This window comes from Rhinolophus sinicus, chromosome 5 (assembly GCF_057876585.1).
Source record: "Rhinolophus sinicus isolate RSI-liver-muscle chromosome 5, RSI-T2T, whole genome shotgun sequence".
Taxonomy (NCBI): domain Eukaryota; kingdom Metazoa; phylum Chordata; class Mammalia; order Chiroptera; family Rhinolophidae; genus Rhinolophus; species Rhinolophus sinicus.
In genome coordinates, this window is record NC_142505.1 from 89952421 (window position 1) to 89976535 (window position 24115).

General features: G+C 49.2%; 1 protein-coding gene and 1 non-coding gene across 3 annotated transcripts; both read right to left on the reverse strand.

The window, feature by feature from the left end:
* Nucleotides 1-254: 254 nt before the first annotated feature.
* RPS14 (ribosomal protein S14) lies at nt 255-4936 on the reverse strand. Of its 2 annotated transcripts, none has more exons than XM_019734426.3 (5): nt 4681-4936; nt 3426-3576; nt 2607-2768; nt 1488-1564; nt 255-375 (listed from the first exon to the last, which is right to left on the reverse strand). In XM_019734426.3, exons 2-5 carry the CDS (start codon nt 3572-3574, stop codon nt 308-310), a joined length of 456 nt encoding a protein of 151 aa, XP_019589985.1. In that variant the 5' UTR covers nt 3575-3576; nt 4681-4936; the 3' UTR covers nt 255-307. The 2 variants fall into 2 exon arrangements, with proteins under 2 accessions (XP_019589985.1, XP_019589986.1); XM_019734427.3 differs by having other exon boundaries at nt 4477-4689.
* A 2803-nt stretch (nt 4937-7739) lies between these two features.
* On the reverse strand, nt 7740-7843 carry LOC141567412 (U6 spliceosomal RNA). Its single transcript, XR_012489995.2, has one exon. It is a non-coding gene; the product is annotated as a U6 spliceosomal RNA (small nuclear RNA).
* Nucleotides 7844-24115: the final 16272 nt, after the last annotated feature.

Below are 24115 nucleotides of genomic sequence, written 5' to 3' on the forward strand. Positions count from 1 at the left end.
TCCTCCCAGGAAGCCAGTTTGCAGAACCAGGCTCACGCCGTCCCACGTCAGGGGCTGAATCACCCCTCTGGCGTTCCTGTCGGACAGGTTATACACGTCCTCTGAAGCGACGTACCTATTAAATGCCTGCTGGTTTAACACTGTACCTGTGATCTCAACTCAGTCCCACACCCTGGTTAGACAGACAGGAGAAAGGAATCAAATTTCCCTGAGGGGTGGCCTCTACATGAAGGAAAGAAAACTATAGTCGAAGCAGCTCATACAAAGGCAATTTATTAACAGAAAACAGAAATTTGAGGAGTCCTGTTCACAGACGGCGACCACGGCGACCCCCCTTCCTGCGGGTGCTGTCGGAGGGGATGGGGGTGACATCCTCTGTGGGAAGGAAGAGAAAAAACATCATTGACTGGAAGGAGGAAGGTGGGAAGGTGTCCAGGCCTCCCTAGGCTAGCGGTGCAGTGGATGAGCTGGTCCCCGAGTGAGTCCTCAGGATGTAACAGATGGACATGGAGCTGCAACCCCCCCCCCCCGCTGCTGCCTCAAAACTTTCGATGTGTTTGAACTCACTTTCCAGAAGGGAAACTGAGGCTCAGAGAGGGTAAGCAACTTGCACAGGATGTCAGAGGCAGGCAACAAATCCAGGTGTGTGACACCTAGCCCAGAGTCTAGTAGAAAAGTCCTCCTGAACAGTGTAACTGAAGACTATCTCCTTTTCAATAGGTAAAAGGAGGCTGAAAACACTCTGGGAAAAAAAAATCTTAAAATAGGATTGGACCATCAGACCGAAGAATCAGTGTATGTTGCCACCAAGTACACAGAAACAATAGAAAAGGGCTAAGACCTGTGACTACACAAATGTAGGGAACTTGCTGAATTCTCAACCATGGGAGTTGCAGCCCCACCTCCATTCATTGTCACAATGACTAGCATTCCACACTGACAGTTACAGGCATACCCCCAAGACATTGCAGGCTCGATTCCAGACCACTGCAACAGTGAGTCACAAATTTGGGGGTTTTTCTAGTGCTTATGCAGTTGTTTAAACTATAGTCTCTTAAACGTGCAACAACCTTACCTAAAAGAACAATGCACATACACCTCAATTAAAAAATACATTATTGCTTAAAAAAATGCTAACGACCGAGAACATTAGAAAAATAATGGTGCTGGTATTAGATTTGCTCGATATACAGGGTTGCCACAAACCTTCAATTTGTGAAAATTCACCTCTTAGTTCCACCTGCCACTGTCAGGAAGAGGTGCAGAAGTGACACGGTACTGACCAAATGCAGAAAGGAAGGACTTTCACATCACAGTGACAGGGGTGTCCAGATTTTGTCACATAGTGCGGCACAGCCTGCATTAACTAACCTAACTGCCGACAGTCACCAGATCAGGCCCTATATCCATTTGGCACACACACCACATGCTTTCTAGGGTCAATGCTTCAAAGCTAATTCAAGCATCAGCTAGAGGAGGGCACTTACCAATCCGTCCGATCTTCATTCCCGAGCGGGCAAGGGCTCTGAGCGCTGACTGGGCCCCTGGTCCAGGAGTCTTGGTCCTAGGAAATGAAGGTCTAGTTATTACAGGCTGCAAGCTCTCACAAGCCTCTAGTTCAGTGATGTGCACTTTCCGTAAAGGGCCGGACAGTAAATGTTTTAGGTTTAGCAGGTCACTTACGGTTTATGTAGTTTTGTCACATACTTTTTAAAAATGTAAAAATTATTCAGTCCACAGACCACACAAAAATAAGCAACAGGCCACATTATAGCCACGGGTCAGTTTGCACCCTGCTCTGCCTACAGCCTGTTTAAGCACTGCCCTTCCAGCCACATGTTATGATTCTAAATCTTCTTTGATGATTTGTCCATTTCCAACTGCTCCACCCACCCAAGACACTACCATTTCTCCACTGGACCAGCTTAATTTCTTATCTGGTCTGTTCCTCACAGAACAGTCATCTTAAAACAAACACACATACCCAATCCCACCAAGTCATTACTATTAAACAGTATTTATACCCCGCCCCCGGTCCAAATTCTTACCTACCAGATCCTTCATGACCTAACAGGACCTCGTTCCCGCCTATCTCTCTGATCACACCCCATGCCACTCTTCCCTCAGATGTGCCAAGTTCATTCCCTTCTTAGGACCTTTTCTTTGCAGTTGTTTCTGGTTGGAAGACTCTCCTCATCCTTCCTTCACTGGACTGACTGCTGGCACATTTAGGTCTTATGTTTAAATTACACTTTATCATCAATCTACCCGTGACACTGTATTTTCACCTCCCAGCACTTGTTGCTAACAAGCTCTCCTGTTCAAAGTCTCCAAAAGCCTAGGTGCCACACAAGAGGGCAGAGGCTGTCTTTACTTTCCCCCCATCACCCTTTTCTAGTACCCAGAACACAAGAGCCTGGTGTGCAGTGAATGCTTAATAAACATAGTAAGTTGCTTGGGGGAGGGAGACTATAGAAACCAATTATTAATTACGTACGTAGCTAAGATATGCTGTACAAAGTCAGAAAAGAAAAACTAAGCCTCAAATTAAGATGCTCTGGCAGCCAAACCCAGTCATCTTACAACCTAGCCCCAGCCTTACCTACCTATTTCCTCCCGTGGCCCGGAGTTTGATGTGGAGAGCAGTGATGCCCAGCTCCTTGCACCTCTGGGCTACATCCTGGGCAGCCAACATGGCAGCATATGGAGAAGACTCATCTCGGTCAGCCTTTACCTTCATCCCACCAGTTACACGGCAGATGGTTTCCCTGGGGACAAAAGCACAGGGTCATTTCTTTTCCATCTAACAAGGACTCAGAGTACATATCCTGCCTTAATGAGTAAAGAGATCTGCAGCTCTGGTATGACAGAGGATGAAAATCAACTGGAACATGCATCCTGGTCTCTGACAAGACTGCCACAGGCTCTGCCTTCATGGGTTTCAGTCTACTGGGGTTCAAAGGCATAAGATAGCTCAACTCTGTATTAACACTTTATGGTTAGTTACTTTTGCATTAATTTCTCCCAATTACTCTGTGAGGTAGGCACTATTATCGTAATTTACATCTGCAGAAAACAAAACTTAAAATAAGTGACATCACACAAATCACAAAAACTTGCTAATGACAGCCCAAACCTGTACCTAGGGCTAACGTCCAGCCCACCATTGCCTCTACAAAGTACCAAGACTCAGGACTCAATAATCACCACCCTGACAGGCCAGAAGTGCACAGAACATCTCTCTTGTAACTCCAGTGCCTAGGAAATTAGTCATCTGTGGACTAAGCACCCAAGCACATTTCACCTGAACATTCTTTTTAATTCTTTCAAGAAAACCCCTTAAACTACCACCCTGTTCCAGGACCATTTCTTCCCCCACACCCTTTGCTTAGTTGGGTCCTGCACCTCTACACCCAGATACTCACTTGCCAGAAAGATCGGTGACATGTACGAAAGTGTCATTAAAGGATGCAAAGATGTGGCAGACACCAAATACATTTTCTCCTTCAGCCACCTGAGGTCCGAGGCTGATGACCTGTTCTTCCTTTTTTTCCTTCCCCTTGCGAGGTGCCATTTCTAAAAGAAAATTTTAAAACATCACAAAGTTTACAAAGGGTTTCCAGAAACCCTTTTCCCTGGCTATTAAAGAAAACCCCAAGGATTAGCTGACATTTGGTCCTGTCCAAAATGCCCATGGAGACATTTGGTTTTGTCAAAAAACAAATCCAGGCTTAGAAAACGTCCCTGGGTTCAAATAGCCCGTAACGTTTATACTTTTGCTTTACAAGATTATTAAAAAACAAAACAAAACCCACCATCCTGTTTTACTGGTCCAGTTAATTGTACTGTGGCTGCATTACCAATAACCCTTCTTACCTAACTAGCCTAGGTGGTTAATGGCACATGATCAAGGACCCTTCGGCAGGGACCAAATGTCCTGCAAAGGATCCGGAGAAGTGCCCAGGACACGCACGAACACTCCCGCAAACAGGATTCCCAGGTGGGTCTTATTGGAAAACACCCGCCGCAGCCCCTCCCAACAGGCCTGCGTTCCACCCCCTTCTCTGCTTTCAGGGGCAACAGTCGCGTGGCAGGACTCAGCGAACACTGATGTGCCTGGCGTCCCTACACCCAATGTCTGGCTTGGAGGCCGGCCCTGAGCGCCCAGAACTTGCAACGTACCCGGCTTTGCAATCGCCCAGATTTAAGAAACACGGAACTGTTTTCCCTGCCTTCCCTCCTTGGATCCACACTACCACCCCACGAAATCGGCGCCATAATTATGCTTGATTTTCCAAACGAGGAAACTAGAGATTAGGGTCCTGGTTGCGACCGCCCAGGAAGAAACTGACGGGATAGAGGCAGGAGCCCACGTTAGACTAGGATACCCGATCCTTCCCAACAACACCGCCCCACTTAAACGTAGCGGTGGTCGTAGCGCAGGGCCAAGGCCTTTAAAGCTAGACCCTCACTCACCCCCACTTTACAGGCTCCTTCCTGAAGCAAGGAGGCCGCCTCCCGAGACAAGGCGAAAAATTGCGTATGGGGTCGACTGGCCGCGCTTTTCTCGCCCAGCACCTGGCTCAACTTCCACGGAAAGACCTCAGACCCGCGCCCCCAACTCCGCTGGACCCCCTTGCCGCAGGATGCCCCCCGATTGTCCTCGCCCAGCACTCCTACCTGCGTGTCTTCTCCAGACTCCACCACCGGAAAGAGAGAGGAAGGGCGGGACGAGGGGTCACGTTGCGTACCCGGAAGTGTACGTCTGAGGTCACGGGGCGAGGCCTCACGGAAAACACTGGCTTTAGCGTTTCCAAGGAGATTAAGCCTCGCTCTCGAAAAGACTCTTTTACTTAAGGGAGCGCCAAAGATGGCAAGGGCCTGGGTGTCGCACCGAGCGGGTCGGCCTCTGAGATTGCACCAAACAGCTACATCTATGTTCTAAGATGGCGGCTGCCAAGGCTAGAAGGACTTCCGCCAGTTTGACCCCAGGCCTGGTCAGCCTGGAAGCAACAGCGCACCTCGTGGCACGGAGGGGAACAACAACAACAAAGAAGCAAGAGTTAGGCCTACTAGGTATGTGCTAGGGAAAATAAGAACAAATTATTCAGTATTTGTTATATACCAACTTGGGCTAAGCAATATGCATTGCTTCATTTAATCCTTACAGCATGATCAAATAGATACTGTTTTGATTTCCCATTTACAGATGAGGAATTTTAACTGCGATCATACATTTGTGGCCAATTTGGAATTCTGACTTCAAAGCTTATAGGTTTAATAGCTACTTCTATATACCGATCTAATAACAATATTGGAGGACCTTGAAACATTGGGAGAATGTATAGATAGAGATATGGGGAAGGGCCAAAAAGTAGGTTATATCTGTGTGTGTGTATGTGTCTATGTATTTATGTATAGGTGCATATATATACCTACACATGTACGTAAAACCCATGAATATATATATATATATATATATATATACACACACACACACACACCAGGGTGCCAAAAAGTGTATACACATGACTTGTATTCCTCTTTTGTTATCAGTACATATTGAGTATTACAATTTTAATACAATTTTTTCCTTTCTTTTTTTCTCCCCCTTTTCTTCCACCTCCACCTGATTATGACAGCCCAACTCCAGGGAGAGCTGTTGTTCACAGTCTTAGATGTAGGGGGTGCAGCTCACTGGCCCATGTGGGAATCAAACCAGCGACCTCAGAGTTAGGAGCACAGCACTCCAACCACCTGAGCCACTGGGCCAGCCCAGTGTGCCAGTTTTTTCCTTTCTTAAAATGTATATACATTTTTTTTGGTCACACACCCTCTGTGTGTGTGTGTGTGTGTGTGTGTGTGTGTACACACACACACACAGAGGGTGCCAAATATATATTTATATATATGTAATTTTTTGAACAAAATGAGCAATTATGCAGAATCGCATATAGCCCTTTGTGCGTTGGAATTGATGCCACTGAACAACCTGAGTTTAATTTAAGGAAGAACTTCTTAAAACTGTAGTGCCCCCTTTCCCCTTCGCAAAATAAATTAATTATAGAAAAACCCATAAAATAGAAACATGCAGAATGGAGAACAAAAAAGAGAAAAGAAATGACATTTTTACCCACAGCTATTACCTTCTCCAATATCAGCTATGCATATACTTACAGAAGAGGCACTTCTTTTTCTTTTTAATGTTTTTTAACTTTTATTTATTTAAGTGTGTTTTTCCAGGACCCATCAGTTCCAAGTCAAGCAGTTGTTTCAATCTATTTGTGGAGGGTGCAGCTCACAGTGGCCCATGTGGGGACTGAACCAACAACCTTGTTGTTAAGAGCGCCGGGCTCTAACCAACGGAGCTATTCGGCCGCCCCCCGAGGCACTTTTCTTTAAGAAAATAAAATAATCTTAACAATATTTTTCCTTGATGGTTAAAAAAACCATGCTCATTATTAACAATTCACACAATACAGAGAAATATGTAGAAAAAAGTGAAAATCATCTCTAAATTCTTTCTTCTAGAGGTACTACCATTATCAAATTGAAACATCATTCCGGACATAACTTTCTGTACTTATGTGTATACCATATCTTTAGTATATAATATACAATCTTATGTAGATGAAATTGTATTCTGTACATCCCTTGGTAACTTTGTTTTTCCCATAACAACTAGTGAAACCTACATTTTTTACAAATACTTTAAGTTTTATTTATTATTTTGAATATTAAATGCATTCGCAAAAATAAAAAGTTACAGTTACCAAAAAGTATACACACAAAAAACCCTCCTCCTCTCACTTCTGTCCTTAGCAACCCAATCCTCTGCCTTGCAAACAACCAGAATACCTGTATTGCATCATTTTCACTACGATTTGATATTCTTTTGCATAGCTGTACCAGTATTTATTTAACCAGTTCTATATTGTTGGACATTTTGGTTATTTCCAGAATTTGCAAATATAAACAAAACTCTCAAGAACACACTTGTGCTATTTCCTTCTGGCAGGGTAAACTGCCAGAAGTCAAAAGGAACAGGTATTTTATGTACTGATATGTGTTGCTAAACTGCCCTCCAGAAAGTGCACATCAATTTTCACTTCTGCTAAACTGAGAAACTAAATATATCTCCTTGTTGTGTTGTGTTTCTCCCAGGATTAGTAAGGTCAGACATCTCTTTATGGATTGTTTTGAGCATTTGCATCTCTTCTGTGAATTGTCTGTTTATATTCTTTGAAAAAGAGGGCTTTTTGTTTTCGAGTAGTGAGCTCCCCAATAGAGGCCTTATGTTAGCAGAGACTGGAGTCTTGTGGAGTGGATCCCACTTTGTATTAAACAAACAGACCTCTAAACCTCAGAGAGGGAAGGCTTGCTGAAGAGAGCATAGCTTAATGTTGTGGCTGAAGGCCGTCCACCCCATCACCTCAGGACAAATTTTTCCACAGGAAATTTTTTTTTACAAATAATTCTTTTTTTTCAATTACAGTTGACATACAATATTGTATTAGTTTCAGGTGTACAACATAGTGATTAAACATTTATATAATTTACGAAGTGATCACCCTGGTAAATCTGGTACCCATCTGACACCACACATAGTTATTACAATATTGTTGACTATATTCCTTATGCTATGCCCTACATCACCATAACAATTTAGTAACTACCAATTTGTGCTTCTTAATCCCTTTTCTTTTTTCCCCTATCCCCCAACCCCCCTCCCATCTGGCAAAAATATGGAATGCTTCACGAATTTGCATGTCATCCTCACACAGGGGCCCTGTTAGTCTTCTCTGTGTAGTTTCAATTTTAGATTTCCAAAGGAAGCACAGGAAATCAGCATCCCAGAAACCATCAGTCACTGTTTTCAAACTCCATGTTGATTATTTAATCAACATGTTTATTATTTCTACAAATATTATTAGTGGTGGGTCTTTGGGCAAAAATTGTTTCCTTTCTGGGCCTTCGTTTTCTCACCTGTAAAATGGTATAATAACAGTATTGAAAGAAATGCATATTGAAACATATGTCTTTATTGGGAACTTACTCAGTGTTAAGCCCTGAGATGCAATAATAATGGCATTTAAGCTAAGACTTGAAACACAGAGTAGGAATCAGCTAAATGACGGGGGAAGAATGGTCTGAGCAGGGAGAACAGTTTATATGAAAGTCCTGAGGTGGGAAGGCTCTGGGAGAATTCAAGGAATTCAAAACACAGCCAGTATGGCTGGGGTATTGTGTATGAGGAAAGAGAGATGGAAGGAAGCTCAGGCTGGAGGAATGGCAGGAGTCACTTTCTGCAGTGTCTTCGCTCCCTGTTGCCTTGTCTGTTTTCCCCATCCTATCCCACCCCACGCACTGTCAACATTGTGAGCACAGGGAATGTGTTTACCATCCTCTCTTGTAGTTTATTCATTCATTCCATTCAGTACATTCTTTAAAAAAAAAACTATTGGGGAAGGGGTACAGGACTTTATTGGGGTACAGTGTGTACTTCCAGGACTTTTTTTCCAAGTCAAATTGTTGTCCTTTCCGTCTTAGTTGCAGGGGGCGCAGCCCACTATCCCTTGTGGGAGTCGAACCAGCAATCTTGTGGTTGAGAGGACACACTCCAACCAACTGAGCCATCTGGGAGTTGGGCGGCAGCTCAGCTCAAGGTGCTGTGTTCAATCTTAGCTGCAGAGGGCGGAGCCCACCATCCCTTGCGGGACTTGAGGAATTGAACTGGCAACCTTGTGGTTGAGAGCCCACTGGCCCATGTGGGAATCAAACTGGCAGCCTTCAGAGTTAGGAGCACGGAGCTCCAACCGCCTGAGCCACCGGGCTGGCCCCCATTCAGTACATTCTTATTGATTACCTAGTATGTGTCTGGCACTCTTCTAGATACTTGGGATACACTGGTGACCAAAACAAGATCCCTACCCTCTGGGAGTTAACATTTGGCAGGAAAGACAGACATAATATGTAAGTAAATTTTCTATTATGTTAGAAGGTGATCCATAATATGGGAAAAATAAAAGTCAAGCAAGGTAAAGGGTATTGGAGGTCTGAGGAAAGAGGTGGGGCGGGTGGCAGAATTAAACAGAGGTGGCAGGATCGCCACGTTGAGGAGAGATTGGAGCCGAGGTGTGAGGGAGGAAAGGGAGCAAGACATGCCAGCATCTAAGGGAAGATTATTACAGGCAGAGGGAGTAACGTGCAAAGGCCCAAGGGTGGAATCACCACCGGTATAGTCTAGCAATAGCAAGGAGGACGTTGTGCCTGGAATGGAGTATGAGTGAGGGGACGGGGTGACAAGGCGATGACGTGATGGGAAATACTGGGAAGTGGGGGAGATTATGTAGGCCTTTAGGTCATTGTAACGACTTTGGCTCTTACTCTGAGCAGAGCCATTGGAGGGCTTTGAGGAGAGGAGTGGCAGAATCTGACTTAGGATTTAATAGGATTCCTGTAGATGCTCTGTGGAGAATAGATTCTCAGTGGCGGAGGTAGGAAGCTAACATAGAAGCAGGGATCGTGGTTAAGAGGTGAAAGAAGATATTGGTAGCTAAGACCAAGGTGGCATGAGTGGGACCAAAAAGAAGTGGTCAAAATTTTATTGTATTTTGGAAGTAGACCCAACAGGATTTTCTGATAGATTAGACAAGGGACATGAGAAAATGAGATTATCAAAGATGATTCCAGTATTTACGGCTGGAGGAACTGGAAGGATGGCGTTGCCATCAGCTGGGATGGGGAATGTCGATGGTGGAGCAGGTTTTGGGGGGAAGAGCAGATGTTCAGTCTGAGGCCTGAGTCTGAGATTTTTTTTTAAACTATTATTTATTTAAGAGTGTTTTTCCAGGACCCATCAGCTCCAAGTCAAGTAGTTGTTTCAATCTAGTTGTGGAGGGCACAGCTCCCAGTGGCACATATGGGGATGGAACCGGCAACCTTGTTGTTAAGAGCACACGCTCTAACCAACTGAGCTAACCGGCCGCCCCTGAGATGTTATTACATAGCCAAGTGGAGATGCTGAGGAGGTTTGGGATGGATGAGTCTGGAACTAAGGAGAGGATCTGGACTCGCGGTGTGAATTTGGGAGTCGTCGGCCTGTATCAAGGTGATATTTGAAACAGTGAGACTGTTTGTGACACCGAAGGGCTGAGTGTAGCTAGAGAAGAGATCCGAGGACTGAGCCTCAAAACATGGGGGTAAGAGAAGGAGATGGCCAAGGGAAAAGGAGCAGGGAACAGGGAGAAGGGAGGAAAAGCAAGAGAGCGGATGTCCAGGAAGCCAAGTGAAGAAGGGAAGTCAAGGAGAAGGGAACGGGCAGCCATGGCAATGCACTGAGAGGTCAGGTAAGATGAGGGCTGAGCGTGACGACTGATGTAGCAACTTGGAGGGCACTGGGGACCTTGACAAGAGCAGTTTCAGGTGTGTGTGTGTGTGTGTCAGGGGAGTGCAAATACTCGAATGGAATACATTTAAGAGAGAAAGAGGAAGGTAAAATGTGCAAAGGGGCAGAAGAGTGAGAAAGTGAGATCAAGAGGTTCTTTGTTTTTCCTTTAAGATTCATCAATAACAGACACTTGCACACCAATGGGAATGGTCTAGTCCAGAGAGAAAAAGTGATGATGGAGCCACATCCTTGAGTAGTGCACAGAGGGAGGAACTAGCTCTATATAGGAGAGTGGATAGTGCATCTGTGCACATAGGGAGAAGGAAGATGCTGGAGGCTGAGCGCATTGGGAGTGGGAGCTTGTGAACATTCTCAAACGGGAAGGAGGAATCCAGCAGCTATGAGGCTGGGCCGTGGAGTGAATATTGAAGACTGGAGCTGAGAGAAGGTTGTGAATGGTCATGGAGGTGTAAGGGATTCGAGCATGATTCCGGGGTAGCGTTAAGGGTCTACTGGAGTTTGGTGCTTGGTGTTTTCGCCGGCCATGTTCAGCTGCATGGATGTAGGCACGGAGGAGGCAGAGTGTTGGATTTGACCAGAGTTGTGGTTCTACCAAGAGAAGAGAACTTGAGAGAGGGGCAGAGAAATCAAGGGTGAGTGCACAGGAGCAGTGAGCACGACTGAGAGTCGTATTGAAGGTAACTGGGGTAGTGGGAGCATCAAGGGGCTAAGGGACAGTATACAGGCGTGGGAGCTAAGGGGTTAGAGGTCCTGATGGGGCAAGGGACGGCTGGGGTCAGGGACTGGGGGCCATGAGATTGAGATGGTGGTTTAGGGAGGAGTTGCAGTCGTGGGTGCTGACCGTGGGACTGAGTGGCCAAGATGGGCTGGGGAACAAGGTCATTAGAGAAGAAAATATTAAGGGTGATGGCAGCATCATCTGTGTGAATGTTGAAATGACCAAGAACTAAAACATGAACAAACCAATTGAGAGTGACATTGAGTCCAGGGTAAAGCCCTCCAGGATGAGAGGTGTGAGCCAGAGGTTGGTAGACGGCTGTGCTGAGGTAAGGTATGAGTGCTACGGGGTAGCGACAAGCTTCAAACCTAGTGTCCTTTAGAGAGGAGAGAGGGCGAATGGCCTGAAAGTGACAGTGGGGAGCAGAGAGGACGACGTGCTCACGTCCTGTAATGTCTCTCTTCCCTCACCCGCCCCCCCTCACTTCCATGGGCTGTGGAAGAAAAAGGAGAAGCCACTGGGAGGCCTGAGGGGGACTGTCTCATCCTCAGGGGAGAGCCAGGTTCCCTGGGACAAGATGGAAATATTCAGAGAAAAGACTAGAAGAAAGGAGACTCCACTGCGGAGGTTCTGGAAGTCCTGAAGGCAGCAGAAGGCTTTGAGGCCTTCAGGAGGAATCCAGGGGAGGCCTGGGGAGGGGTTGCCCAGGGCCCCATGGGAACCAAAATGCTGGAGACAAGGGAGGCCCTGGGTGCGGAGTAGGCAGATAAAGGCAGCATGAGATTAGAGACCGAACACTGTAGTTGCTCTGTGAATAATAGTAGCAAAGATAGCCCTATGTTAATTGAACACTTACAATATACAAGACCCTGTACTAAGCGAGTTGTATGTATCATCTCATTGAATGCTCTCAATAGCCCTGTGATGTAGAAATCTTTTACTCCCCTCATTTTACAACTGAGGAAACCAGTAAGCAGTCAACAGCTAGGTAGTGGTGCTGGGATCTGAGCCCAGGCAATCTAACTCCAGAGCCCAAATATTTTAAATCTTGGATCCAGGCGTTGTCCTAATATCTGTTGAGTACATGAATGAAGAGCAGGCAATTGTTCTTGAAAAGCCAAACCTAAGCCCTTTCCTGGACCCTCAAGCCCAGCCTGGAAGGCTCCATACTTCCAATTCTTAGCAACACTTCCTACTTTAATTAGTCCGTGGGATCTGTCCTCTCCTCCCCTTGGAAGGAAGTTTTGCAAAAAGTAGCAAGGAGAAGGTGGGGAGCAGTAGCTGTGGTGCAGAGAGGTTTAGTTAGTTCACCATAGACACACATACAGGAGTCAGAGACCAGCTGCAGCCCAATGGGTGCTGGGCCTGGAGGTGGGGCCCAGCCTGAAGCAGCACCCTCCATCCTTCCTGGAAACCTCTAGTTTCCATCCTCCACAGGCTGTGACCCTCCTGCTTCAGATGCTGACAGGACTCACTGCAGTCTGAGTACATGGGCGCCGGACTCTCTCAGCACTGAGCACGGAGAGGAGAGCGTTACAGGCCTTTGTCAAGGTCTTCGCCTGACGAGCATGAAGGCAAGAAACGTGGTGCCTGTGCAGCAGACGTGGCCCCCGGGCTTGGGGAGGGGGCTTCAGACAATGGAGGGCAGCTCTAGCCTGGGCAGGGCCCATTGAAGTAGAGGCCCAGTGTGGGAGTAGAGCTCAGCCAGGACAGGAAGATGAAGGTGGGGAGAATTCCCAGACCATGAAAACCGCCCGTGTGAAGGTCTTGAGTGAAAGGAAAACGCCCATCATTCAGGATCATTCATGAAGTTCTGTGTGGCTGCAGTGGAGGGAATGGTGGAAGGTAAGCGCAAAGATTGGGGGGCAGGAGGCCTGCGGGGTTCAGGGTTAAGATTTTATGTTGGGCAAGAGGCTAAGCACCCCTATGGGCAGCCCCTCTGTTTGCTCCTAGGCCCAACTCTGTCCAGAGTGGGGGCCCCACCCTAAGTGGAACACAGGGGCTGAGAAAGCCTGTCCCCTAGAAGCCCATTAGATGGCGCCTGATCTCCACACACTGCTGGGGAAGGATGGGCCTTGGCAGAGGCTGGTGTGGGGGGGTAGGGGGGGCTCTTAGGGAGGGGCTTTGTGGTTTCTGAGCCTAGAAGGTGGTTGCGGAGTGTGAGTGTCAGTCAGTGGGTAAATCTGCATTTCAGTCAAGACATGTGCCTGGGGCATGGGTGTGATGTGGCCTTGGCAGAGGTTCTCCCCTTTGCCTGTCACCCCCGGGGAGCTCACTCAGATGATCGGTTCCGTTTTCAGAGTGGGACGCTGAGGCAGGAGGCCAGGGGTGTGCGTAAGGCCACTCGGCTGGTTCACAGTGGCATCAGTGGACACCGATTGCTGCCAGCCCCGCATGCCCTTTGCCACGCTGCAGGGCCAGGCTGCAAAGGACTTGCTCTGAGTTGCCCAGAAGGGAAGAACGGGACCCAATGGGCTGGTGGTACTAGGATATAGGTCCTGGGTTGCTTATCCATGTAGCACATTTGTTGAGCATGTACTATATGCCAGGCACTGTGCTGGGCATTGGTGAATGAAAAGCAACGGACAGCATAGGCAGCAAGCCACAATCTAGTGGGGGAGACAGACAGATGGTATATAGTAAACTGGCCGACAACTTTATCATTACAGATCCTGCTAAGTGCTGTGAAGGAAACAGGTAGAACTGAGGAGGTGACAGGGGTGGGCTCATTCTCTTAGAGGGGGTGGGAAGCAGACTCTGAGGAAGAGACCAGAAGGGTGAGAAGGTGCAGGTAGGAGGAGGGCTGGAGAACCAGCCAGCCTGCAGACAGAGGGAACAGCACGACTACCTTTACCTGATTCTCCAAACAAAGCCAGCGCGGACCTTGACATATACAAATCAGAACATGCCAGCCCCTGCTCAGAGTTCTTCCCTGCCTTCCCACGGTGTGTAGGACACCATGCATGCGCCTCGCCAGGGCCCACCAGAAGCCTGGCCTCCGGGTTGATTTCACCTCTTCCCCCTCTCCTTCCCTGCCCCCACCCCCACAGTCCTTCAGCCCTTCTCGTCCTTGGCAGCTTGCGCACTAGCTGTTCCCTCTGTCTGAACGCTGGCTGGTTCTCCAGCCCTCCTCCTACCTGCACCTTCTCACCCTTCTGGTCTCTTCCTCAGAGTCTGCTTCCCACCCCCTCTAAGAGAATGAGCCCACCCTTGTCACCTCCAGCGTTCAGACAGAGCTGACGATGGCTCAGAGCATGATGGCAGCTGTGAGCATGGAGGACAACATCCAGATTTGAGAGATACATTGGCAAGAGAATCTGGGGTTTCCAGATGGACTGGATGTGGAGTGAGGATGATTCCAGGTCCTAGGATTGAGCAATAGGGTAGATGGTGGGGCCACGTACCAAGGTGGGGGAGCCTGGAACCAAGGTGGGGAATTCATGACCTTTGTGGAGAGTGGGAATCAAGCTCAAGGCCTGTTATTTTTGGAGCCACCCATGTGATTTCCCAGTAGAAAGATGGGGCAGGCAGTGGGGGCTCATCTGAAAGGAGGGGGCTGCTAATATAACTTCAGGAGCCTCTAGATTGTACTGAATGTCAAGGGATTCGATGCAATCACACAGCCCACAGTCCAGGCAGCTCAACAACAGGAGATAGTGAGGGCCCATCCCTGCACACGTGCAGGGGAGCCTGGCTTGTGTCAGGCATGACTGCTAGAGAGGGGAGGCCCCTTTGAGGGAAGTGGAACAAACTGGCCTCTGAGGATGCCAGAAACCAAGACCCCAGGTGGTCTTGGGGCTGCGTGGAGGAGCGGACATGCTGACTCCGGCTCTTTGTTTACTTAGGTCCTTCCCAGGGCACTTCCCCCACTGCCATCTGGCAGGGCCCAGAGACACGGACCCCGGGGTGGGGTTGGAGGGGCAGCCTCAGGCATGGGGCTGTAATTTCAGCTGAGGGAAAGGCTCCTCTGTTTCAGCGCCACCTGGTATGAGGTTCCTCTTTCTGGCACCTCCCCCATGACCATCTCTGCTGACAGCCCCACCCCACGCCAATGGCAGTTACTCAGCATCTCTTGGAGGAGGGCCAGACCCAGAGAGTAGCTACTGCTAGCTACTGCGTGCCCACCTGGAAAGGCATTGAATTAGGTGGCTCAGCATCCTGGGGGTGGGGGGTAGGGGGTAATTGGAGGGGGCTGCCAAGTTTAATTAGTGGTTGTGAAGCCCTGTAACCTGCATCTGAGAGGCCCCCCCAGACTTTCATCTTCAAAACTTCCCCACCATCCTGGATGAAAGGGCCAGGGAGAGGCCAGGTATTAATAGTAATTATTAGTTTCACTAATAAAGAGAAGAAACAGGATTATCACCAAGCCCAACTCATCCTCCCCCCTTTGTCTGCCTTTCCTCTCCTTCCTCCAACTCTGTCTCCTTTTTCTTTCCTCTTTCCCTCCTCCTCCCTCTCTCCTCTTTCTTTTTCTTTCTCTTTTTATCCAGGCCTTGCCACTTCCATCTGTTCTTGCTTGAAGCTTCAGTATCCATCTACCCCTCTGGGTCTTGTCAGCTCTCTGTGTTGGGGTGCCAGGGGCTTGTCTGGGTTGCAGAGGGAGGGTGGGAGGTGATGGGGGAGAGAGGGGTGTGTTAGGATGTCTGTGTCCATTCACTTATGTATTCATTTACTGTTTTACACATAGTTATCGAACACCTACTATGTGCCCAGCACTGGGTCAGGCCCTGGCGATTTGGTGCTGAATAGGACAGACATGGGCCCTACCCTCGGGGAAATGGACAATAAACAGTAAACTGACAAGTACGTGTGAGGTCACAGATTGTGATGCACCCTGGGACAGAATAAACAGCAGATACGAGGGAGAGCGATGTGGGTGGCCACGTTAGACAGGGGCCATGAGGGCCTCCCTGAGCGGGCGGCATTTGGGCTGACTGACGAGAAAAGCCCAGTTATGAGAGAAGACTGAGAAATGGGTTCTCAGCAGAGAGAACAGCCTTTGCAAAAGCCCTGAGGTGGGAAAGAGCTTGGAATACCGAGGATATGAAAGGAGGGTAGGGTGCAGGAGGGGTGAGCCAGAGGGAGAGGGGTGAGAGGCGCTGGGGCAGGCCATGCATGGGCTGCCACCTCTGTACTCGCACGGGCCCCGCACTTGGTTGAATGCTCTGTGTCACTGTCTTAAAATTCTTAATTTTTGAACAAGGAGTTCTGCATTTTTGTTTTGCACTGGGCCCCATAAATTATGTAGCTGTCCGGTCCGGAGTTGGGGAGGTGGGCAAAAGAAGTGAATGTCTGTGTGTAGAAACATGAGGGCCGCTTGGCTGGTCTTAGGTGAATGAATGAAGGAAGAAATCTGTGCGTACATGTGTGAGCTCATCTCTGCGGCTGTCACAGGGCCACGTTGACCTAGACCAGTGGCTGCTGCTACGTGTAGAGGGCTCACACACACATGCTTCAAGCCCCCAAGTCCCGCAGGGCCTGCTACGTTTCCCAGGGCCCGCAGCTTGAGGGGCTTCCAGGCGCTATGTGCACCAGGTTTGGAGCAGCTCCGTGACGGGGGTGAGGCCAGGCACATACCAGGCCCCATTTTGGGAAACAGGGTGACTCCTCCACCCCAGGAAGAGGTGACCCTACCTTGCCTGTATGGACTGAAACTTTGGAGCCAGACAGACTTGAGTTCAAATCTGGCTTTGACACTCTGACTACTGAATGCAAATAACTGGACTTGGGCAGGGGATTTGCTTCTCTGTGCCCCAGTCCTCATCTATAAAATGGGGGTCACTGCTGAGAGTCGCTGAGAGGATTAAATAAGGTATTGAGAGGAAAGCTCGTGACAGAGTCAGAGCTTGGTAAATGTTTGCAACAACAATAATAGTTATTATCATGCACACTCTGGAGACTTGGATAAACATTGGCTTCTGCCTCTAAATGTCTGCATAATCATGAACAAGTCCCTTAATCCTCCTGGGCCTCAGTTTCCTTTTCTGTTAAATTGGGCGATAACCGTCTAACCTGTGGTCGGGACAATCTCACACCATCACTGTGGAGCTTCTTTGTAAACTGCTGTGAGTTGTTGGCATATTCCTGACCCTGTCCCTCCCATCTCGGGGCAGGAGTTCTCTAAATCTGCCCACACAGAGAGGAAAGCACCCTTTGGTTCTTAGCAGAGCACAGAATTCTGTCCCTGGATTCCCAGTGCTGAGTTGTTGTCTTCACACTGGGAAGTCTGCCCGGGATTGAACCTCAAGTTCAAGGTTAGTGGTTGCACAAGGAAGAGGAAGGTCCAGAAGTTGGGGCAGGGGTGGGGGAGGATGAGCTGAGGGCTTCCTGTCTCCCTCTGGACAGGAAACACCCAGAAAGTGGTGAGAATTAGTCTCTGACAAAAGGCCCAAGCGACAGTCTGACAGTCTCGGAGCCCCCAGTTCATCTCCCGTGTACACCCCAAAGGTTGATTTGCTGGAGCCTCCAAAACTTGCGGGAAGCCCTGAGCAGCAGCAGCAGCTGCCTGCGGAGGGGAGCTGCCTCCCAGGGGAGCGCTGGCTGGAGGAACCCTGAAGGGAGAAAGAAAAGGGCCCTCGGCCACCGCGAATGACTACTCTGAGCTCGGGGGACAGGATGGCTGGCCCACATCTAGGCATGGCCGCCAACCAGCAATTTGACGGCGGGGCTACTTCGCCTTTCTGTGCCCCAGTTTCCTCATCTGGAACACAGGGTGATAGTCACATCTCAGAGAGCTGCTGGGAGAACTAAGTGTGCTAAGGTTCTTAGCAAAGCCTGGCCACACAGTGAGTGCTTTAGAAAGGTTAGTTATTATGTCCTTTAGAAAATGAGGCCACCCAGTGAGTTGTGACAGAGTCTGTCAGATCGTCTGATAGACTAGTTCAAAGCCTTCCCCTATAGTTTGCTGTATTTTGGACTGGCAATAATCATTCATTCATTTGTTTGTTGAATAAATATTTATGGACCATATTTATGGCAGCAAAGGGCAGCAGCTTTGGGGGGGGGGGGTTGTTGGCGCAGACCTGACTGGTTCCTGGAGGGGCATTTGAGCAAAAATTAACATTTATTCAGCACTAACTAGGGGCTTAGCTTGTGTACACGCAGACTCCCACTACTCTGGAGGTGGGTATTAGCCCAGTAACAGAGGAAGGAGCCCAGGTGACGTCACAGACACAAGATCACACAGCTGCCAAGTAGCAGCCCTGGGACTCGAACCCAGGCCCACCTCACCCCTAAGTTTGTTTTTCCAAATCTAGATTCCAGGTCTACCTTTCTGCTGTAGCTCCCCCCCCCCAACTTTGGCAGAGCCAGATCCCAGAAACCAAAGCTCAGGGTGCTTTCTGTTGCCGTCTATAGCAGGATCTTTGTCATTTCCTCCCTGGTTCTCCTGACCGTGGGGAATGGCCTTGGGGCTCTCTCTGGAGGGGAAACCCGGCCTGGAAACAGCCCAGCTTGGAAAATGTGGCTGCAGGTGACTCCTGATGTTTGTCTTCTCGGCTGCAGAGCATCTGGGTAGGGTACCTGGTAGCAGATCCAGGTGGATGGCCACCTGGGTGGGTGCTGAGCCAGTGACGCCCCCAGGGGCCTCCCTCTGGCTCTGTAAGCTGAGACTGGTCATAGCCCCATTCAGGGCCTCAGTGTCCCCATCTGCAAAAAGTGGAACAGTCACAAAGCTCCAGCACTGGCCCTTCGCATTGCATTTGGGCTGGGAGTTTATGTGCGGATGGCCAGTCTTCCTACCCAGCTTGCTTCTTGGGCTCTTGTGAGGATAAAATGGGACTGTGGCTACAAAAGCATGTTGAGATGGAATACAGACCTGGATAACAGCGCCCATTGCTGGCTGGGACTCGCCCCATCAGCTCCAGCTTCTGCCTCACCCAGACCCCTGCCTGTGCCAAAGCCCTGATTTCCTAGACCCTCTGGAGGACCTGTGGGCCTGTGGGCAAGGGTGAGCTGGGAGCAAGATTGAGCCTGGAGCAAGGTTGGAACCAGGAGATATCTGGGCTTGGCGCAAGCAGGCCCAGGAAGTCACCTGGATACACATGGGGGCCTTCCCACAGCCTCCCGACATCCTGCCATGCGGATTTGCACCTTGACTTTCCCCAGACTGAGGCGGGAGTTTGGAGCAGCAAGAGGAAAAGCCATGGCTAACCAGGAGGCATTCATCTGGGGCTTGCTTAGGAAACCCCTTCTCTCGGGCCTCAGTTTCCCCATCTGCACCACTCGAGGCATACATCACACGACCTCAGAGAGCTGACATTTGCCCTCCTCGGGCATGACTTCTGCCCTCCAGGCTGCAGCCTCGGGCAAATGGAAACCAGTTCTACCCTCAGGGGATTCCATCTGGGCTTTTAACCACACTCCCCAGCTCCATCTGCTACAACCTGCCCCAGAGGCTCTCCAGAGTAGGAGGGAGGCAGGGGCACACTCCCCACCCCCACCCGGAGAGACTCAAAGACAGGAGTCTCACTGCCAGGCTTGTGCGCATGGATGGACAGATGACGAGCCAGAGGGATGGCGGGTGAGGCAGCTCCACGTGGAGAGGCCGGCACCCTGGGCACGTGGGCACACCTACCCCTGCTTCCACCAGCTGGGCCTGATGGTCGGGGCAGCAGAGGGGAGGGCTCCTTGCTCCCTCACCCCCAGAGCTTCTGCAGGGACCTGGATTTCTTTACACACACACACACACACACACACACACACACACACACAAAGTGTGAGGGGAAGCCTTATCCATGAGCGGACTTGGGGAGACATTTTAATCTGGTGGAATCACAGTTGTAGCATTACAGAACCTTAGTATGCTGCGGAATTCTAGAATCTCAGAGGCACAACATGCTAGAATTTTAGAGAAGTGAGTCACAGATTTTAGGTTTCTAAACTATGCGGTGCAACACTGTAGCCACTAGCCACGTGTGGCCATCGAGCATTGAAATCAGACTCGTCTGAAAGGGGATGTGCTGTAAGTGTCACATACACAGCAGGTTTTGAAGACTTGGCACAAAAGATTTAAAACATCTCATTAATAATTTCTTTGTATCAGTTACATGTAGAAATGATAGTATTTGGGGTATATTTGGTTAAATATATTATTTAAATTAATTTCACCTTTCTTTTTACTTTTTTTAAACATCTACTAAAACAATTAAAATTGTGTGTCGCGTTTCAGAACTTTAAAGGGACAGAATTTTAGAACCAGACTTCCAGATTTTTACATCAATGGCTTCAAAGCTTAGACAGTTAGTTACTCTGAGAACCTGGAAGAATCTGGGGAGTTCTGGTCCTCCCACCAACACGGGGGTCCTCCAGCCCACCCTGACCGGTGCTGACCAGCCTCTGCTTACCCCCTCCCTTCTCCCAGTTGTCACCTGGTGAAGAACGAACTGTGCCCAAGTCTACTGGGCTTTCTGAATGGTTTCCCCTCATCAGGTGGGATCTGCTTCCCGCAGCTTGTTCCACCCTCACGGTTGGTTCCCAGAGCACCTTCCAGGGCCTCTGAGAACGAGTCTGCATTCCCTTCCCCATGAAAGGTGGGGAGTCTGGGTCTTGCCCTCTCCCCCTCACCTCAGGCTGCTGACCTGTAGGCTGTGGACCTACCTTGACACCTCTTCTTACAGGTGGGCTTCAGGGACTCTCAGCTCCACATGACCCTCTCTGCTTCCCCATCCCTCAGCAGAACTGTTCCTGGGACCCCAATAATGGAGTGGGGGTCCTTCCAGCCTCTCCCAATTTGTAATTATCCTGTTTGTCCACCTGGGTCACTGGCCTGGGGCCTCTAGGTCCTGCCCTGTTTTCAGCTCCAGGAAGATGTATGATGGTGACTACAGTTGCTAGGACGTGGGGTGACACAGGAATCTTGAGGTTGATTTAGGGTATCCCATATTTGCCTGGAAAATACTTTTTTCAGTTTCAACGGACTCTGGGGAGGAAGAAGGAAGAGGCTTTCTCACCAACAAAGTCAGGAATTCCAAAGCAGTACCAAGTGGTCGTGACTCACTCAGAGGGCCTCAGCTATTCAGAGGAAGAAGAGCAGAGGTCAGAGAAGGCTTCCTGGAGGAGATGGGACTGGAGCTGGAACTTGAAGGAAAGTGGGGAGGGGTTAGAATTGTGAAGAGGTAGAGGTGAGGGCATTCTGGGCAGAGGGGATGCTGGGCACACATGGCACATACCCAGGCCTTGAAAGTTCCGGGCTGCCTAGAGTAGAGGGGTCAGAGGGTACAGGGCTGTGAGGGGGGGTCAGCTGGCTAAGGCTAGCCTGAGAGTTAGCCTGTGGTGTGTGTGTGTGTGTGTGCGTGTGTGCATATGTTATATGTACAATAGAGAGACGGGAACCCCAATGAGCTACAGAGAAGTGTCAGATAAAATAACAGTAACAATATAGCTATGCTAAGTGGCTCCTTAATATCTCATTTAATCTTCTTAACAACCCTATGAGGTAAGTACTATTATCCCCGTTCTAAAAATAAACAATTGAAGCCAAGTTAAGTGACAGTAAGTGAGGGCTGACCTTAGTTAGATTCCAATGCAGGACAGTCTGGCTCCAAAGCTCTTAAGCACTGGATGGAAGGAGGTGGGTGGAGGTGAGCGATGTGTGCAGTGGACAAGTGAGTGAGTGAAGTGTGTGTGTGTGTGTGTGTGTGTGTGTGTGTGTGCATGTGTGTGTGGAGTATCGCTCCCATTTCCCTCATTCTCCCCTCCCCAACCCCAGCTCCACCTCAGGACAGACCCAGCCCAGACAGGTGGGTGTGCAGAGGACCTCGGAATGAGAAGAATCCACATGCCTGTTGGAGCAGAGAGCCCCAGACAAGGGTCTGACCAGTAGGCCAGTCTGGAGTCAACTTCCCGCTGGAGTCAACGCTGTTCCCCTCCCCACCCCCCATGCTGGCTCCTCTCCAAGGGCCCAGGAATGAGATCTAGACTTGACCCCGGTAGTTCTTGCCTTGCTGGTGCTACTTCCTTGTCAGGTGCTGGTGCGCACACAGCTGGGCAGTGGGGAAGGGTGACAAGCAAGTCACTCAAGCCCTCCCCAGGTCATCCTAGCTCAGCTCTGTCACTGGCGATGTGGGCAGGCCCCTGCTCCCCCCTTGGCCTTGGTCTCTCCATTTCTGTAAGGAGGTGGATTGATTTTTTTCTAAGGAATTATAAACTAAGATGCAAGGGGGCCCAGGAGAATAATGCAAATGAACAAAACATGTTGGGAGTGGTGTGTGGAGCGGCGGGAGGGAGAAAAACTGGGCAGCAAACCCCCAGATCAGATGACTCGATGACCAGCCTTCCCTGTTTCACTTGGGGGGGGTCTTTCTAGATCTCTGCTGTGGGGGTACCGGGACCCTGAGCCTCAGTTTCTTTAAGTAGAAAGTGGGAGTTGTAGTATCCCTTACCCCACGCGAGTGGTGAGAAGGAACTAGAATAATCGATGGGAAGCTTGGGGAGAAATCCCACCCCATTTTTTGGATCAATCTTTTGATTTGCGTGCCCTTAAAAATATTTCGCTCCAGGTGATCAAGGGAAGAGAACTGAAGAATAAGGAGGTTAGATGGTGGAGGAGTGGAGGAGAAATGGCCTGGGGGTGCGGCAAGGTCGGGACAAAGCCCATCTGAGAAGCACCTGAGAGGTTTGGTCAAGTTCGTCCAGCTACTACAGACCTTGGCACCTGCCACCTTGACTGCTCAGCCTGAACTCGGCCCCGCCCTGCCATGCCTTCAGAGGACTTTGAGCTGATAGCTGTCACGTCATTTAGAGACCACACGTGCCTCTGAGTGTTTTTCTTTGTGAGGTTGTAATTGGTGCATCACAATGAGCATCGTAAAAAGGGAAATTAAGCGATTTACATTTGTTTGCAAAAGCCATTATCTTCTCTGTGTGAGGATTCTGAAGATCTTTCACTCCTCATCCCTGTTCTCTAGGTCAAGTTTAAACCCTCCAGGGACTTGGAAGAATGTGGGCAGGTGGTCCGAAACTGTGTTTAGCACAGCTTTGCTCTTTTGCAAGCTGAGGGGGTCTCCCACAGGTTCACTGAACCTCCGTTTTTCTCATCTTTAAAGTGGGAATGAAAGGTCTCCACTGTGACTACCTCTCAGGACTTTTGTGGGGTCCCCAGGAATTGGTTTACAGAATGGGAAAATGCTTTATAAAAGAAACAAAACAAAACAAACCAGGAAAAATGCTGTACACGAAAGGGATTGTGCTACAGTCTTTGGCCCAGTGGCAGCTCCTGGGAGTGAGGGACGACCTGGAGAAGGTGTGACACATATCCTTAGATTCTGCCTGAAACAGGAAACCTGGCCCCAGAGGTGGGACTGCTTTGGAAACCAGCTGCAAGTTGGTTGCCCTTCGAACAGCAGCAGCATCTAACACAGTGGATCCATGGGAAGGAAACCCTGTGGAAACAAAGAGGAGGCACAGCCCCAGGGGGTCTTGCACAGTTTGGGGACTTGTGGCCCCCCAAGCCCCGGGAGGTGGAGTAAAACAAATCGTGAGAAGAACTTAGTCTTTTAGTTGTGTGGATCAGGATTTGAAACCTCCTCTGCCACTCTTGTCTGGGTGACCTGGAGGCATTTGCTTCACCTCTCTGAGCTTCCCGTTCTCTGGGGTTGGGGAGTAACAACCAGAAAGCAGGTGACATGCACCAGAGTATGTAATCAATTGCTATTAATTGCTCCTATCTCCCACCGCAGTCTTGCCCTGGTTTCCAGAACATTTTATATCCGTTGTCCATTGGAAGCATTCATAACCTGCCCATTTCACAGATTTTCTCCTTATTTCTCCTTGTTTAACAGATATCAAAGTCTGTCAGGAAGCAAATAGTCCCATCCTTGAAGGATTTGCTGTGTGTGTGTGTGTGTGTGTGTGAAAGAGAGAGAGAGCGAGAGAGAGAGAGAGAGAGAGAGAGAGAGAGAGAGAGGAAACTGTTACACCATGTGGTCAGTGCTGTAATTATGGTGACCATGTTCTCTAAACCACAAATCAGGTCACGTGGTCTGACA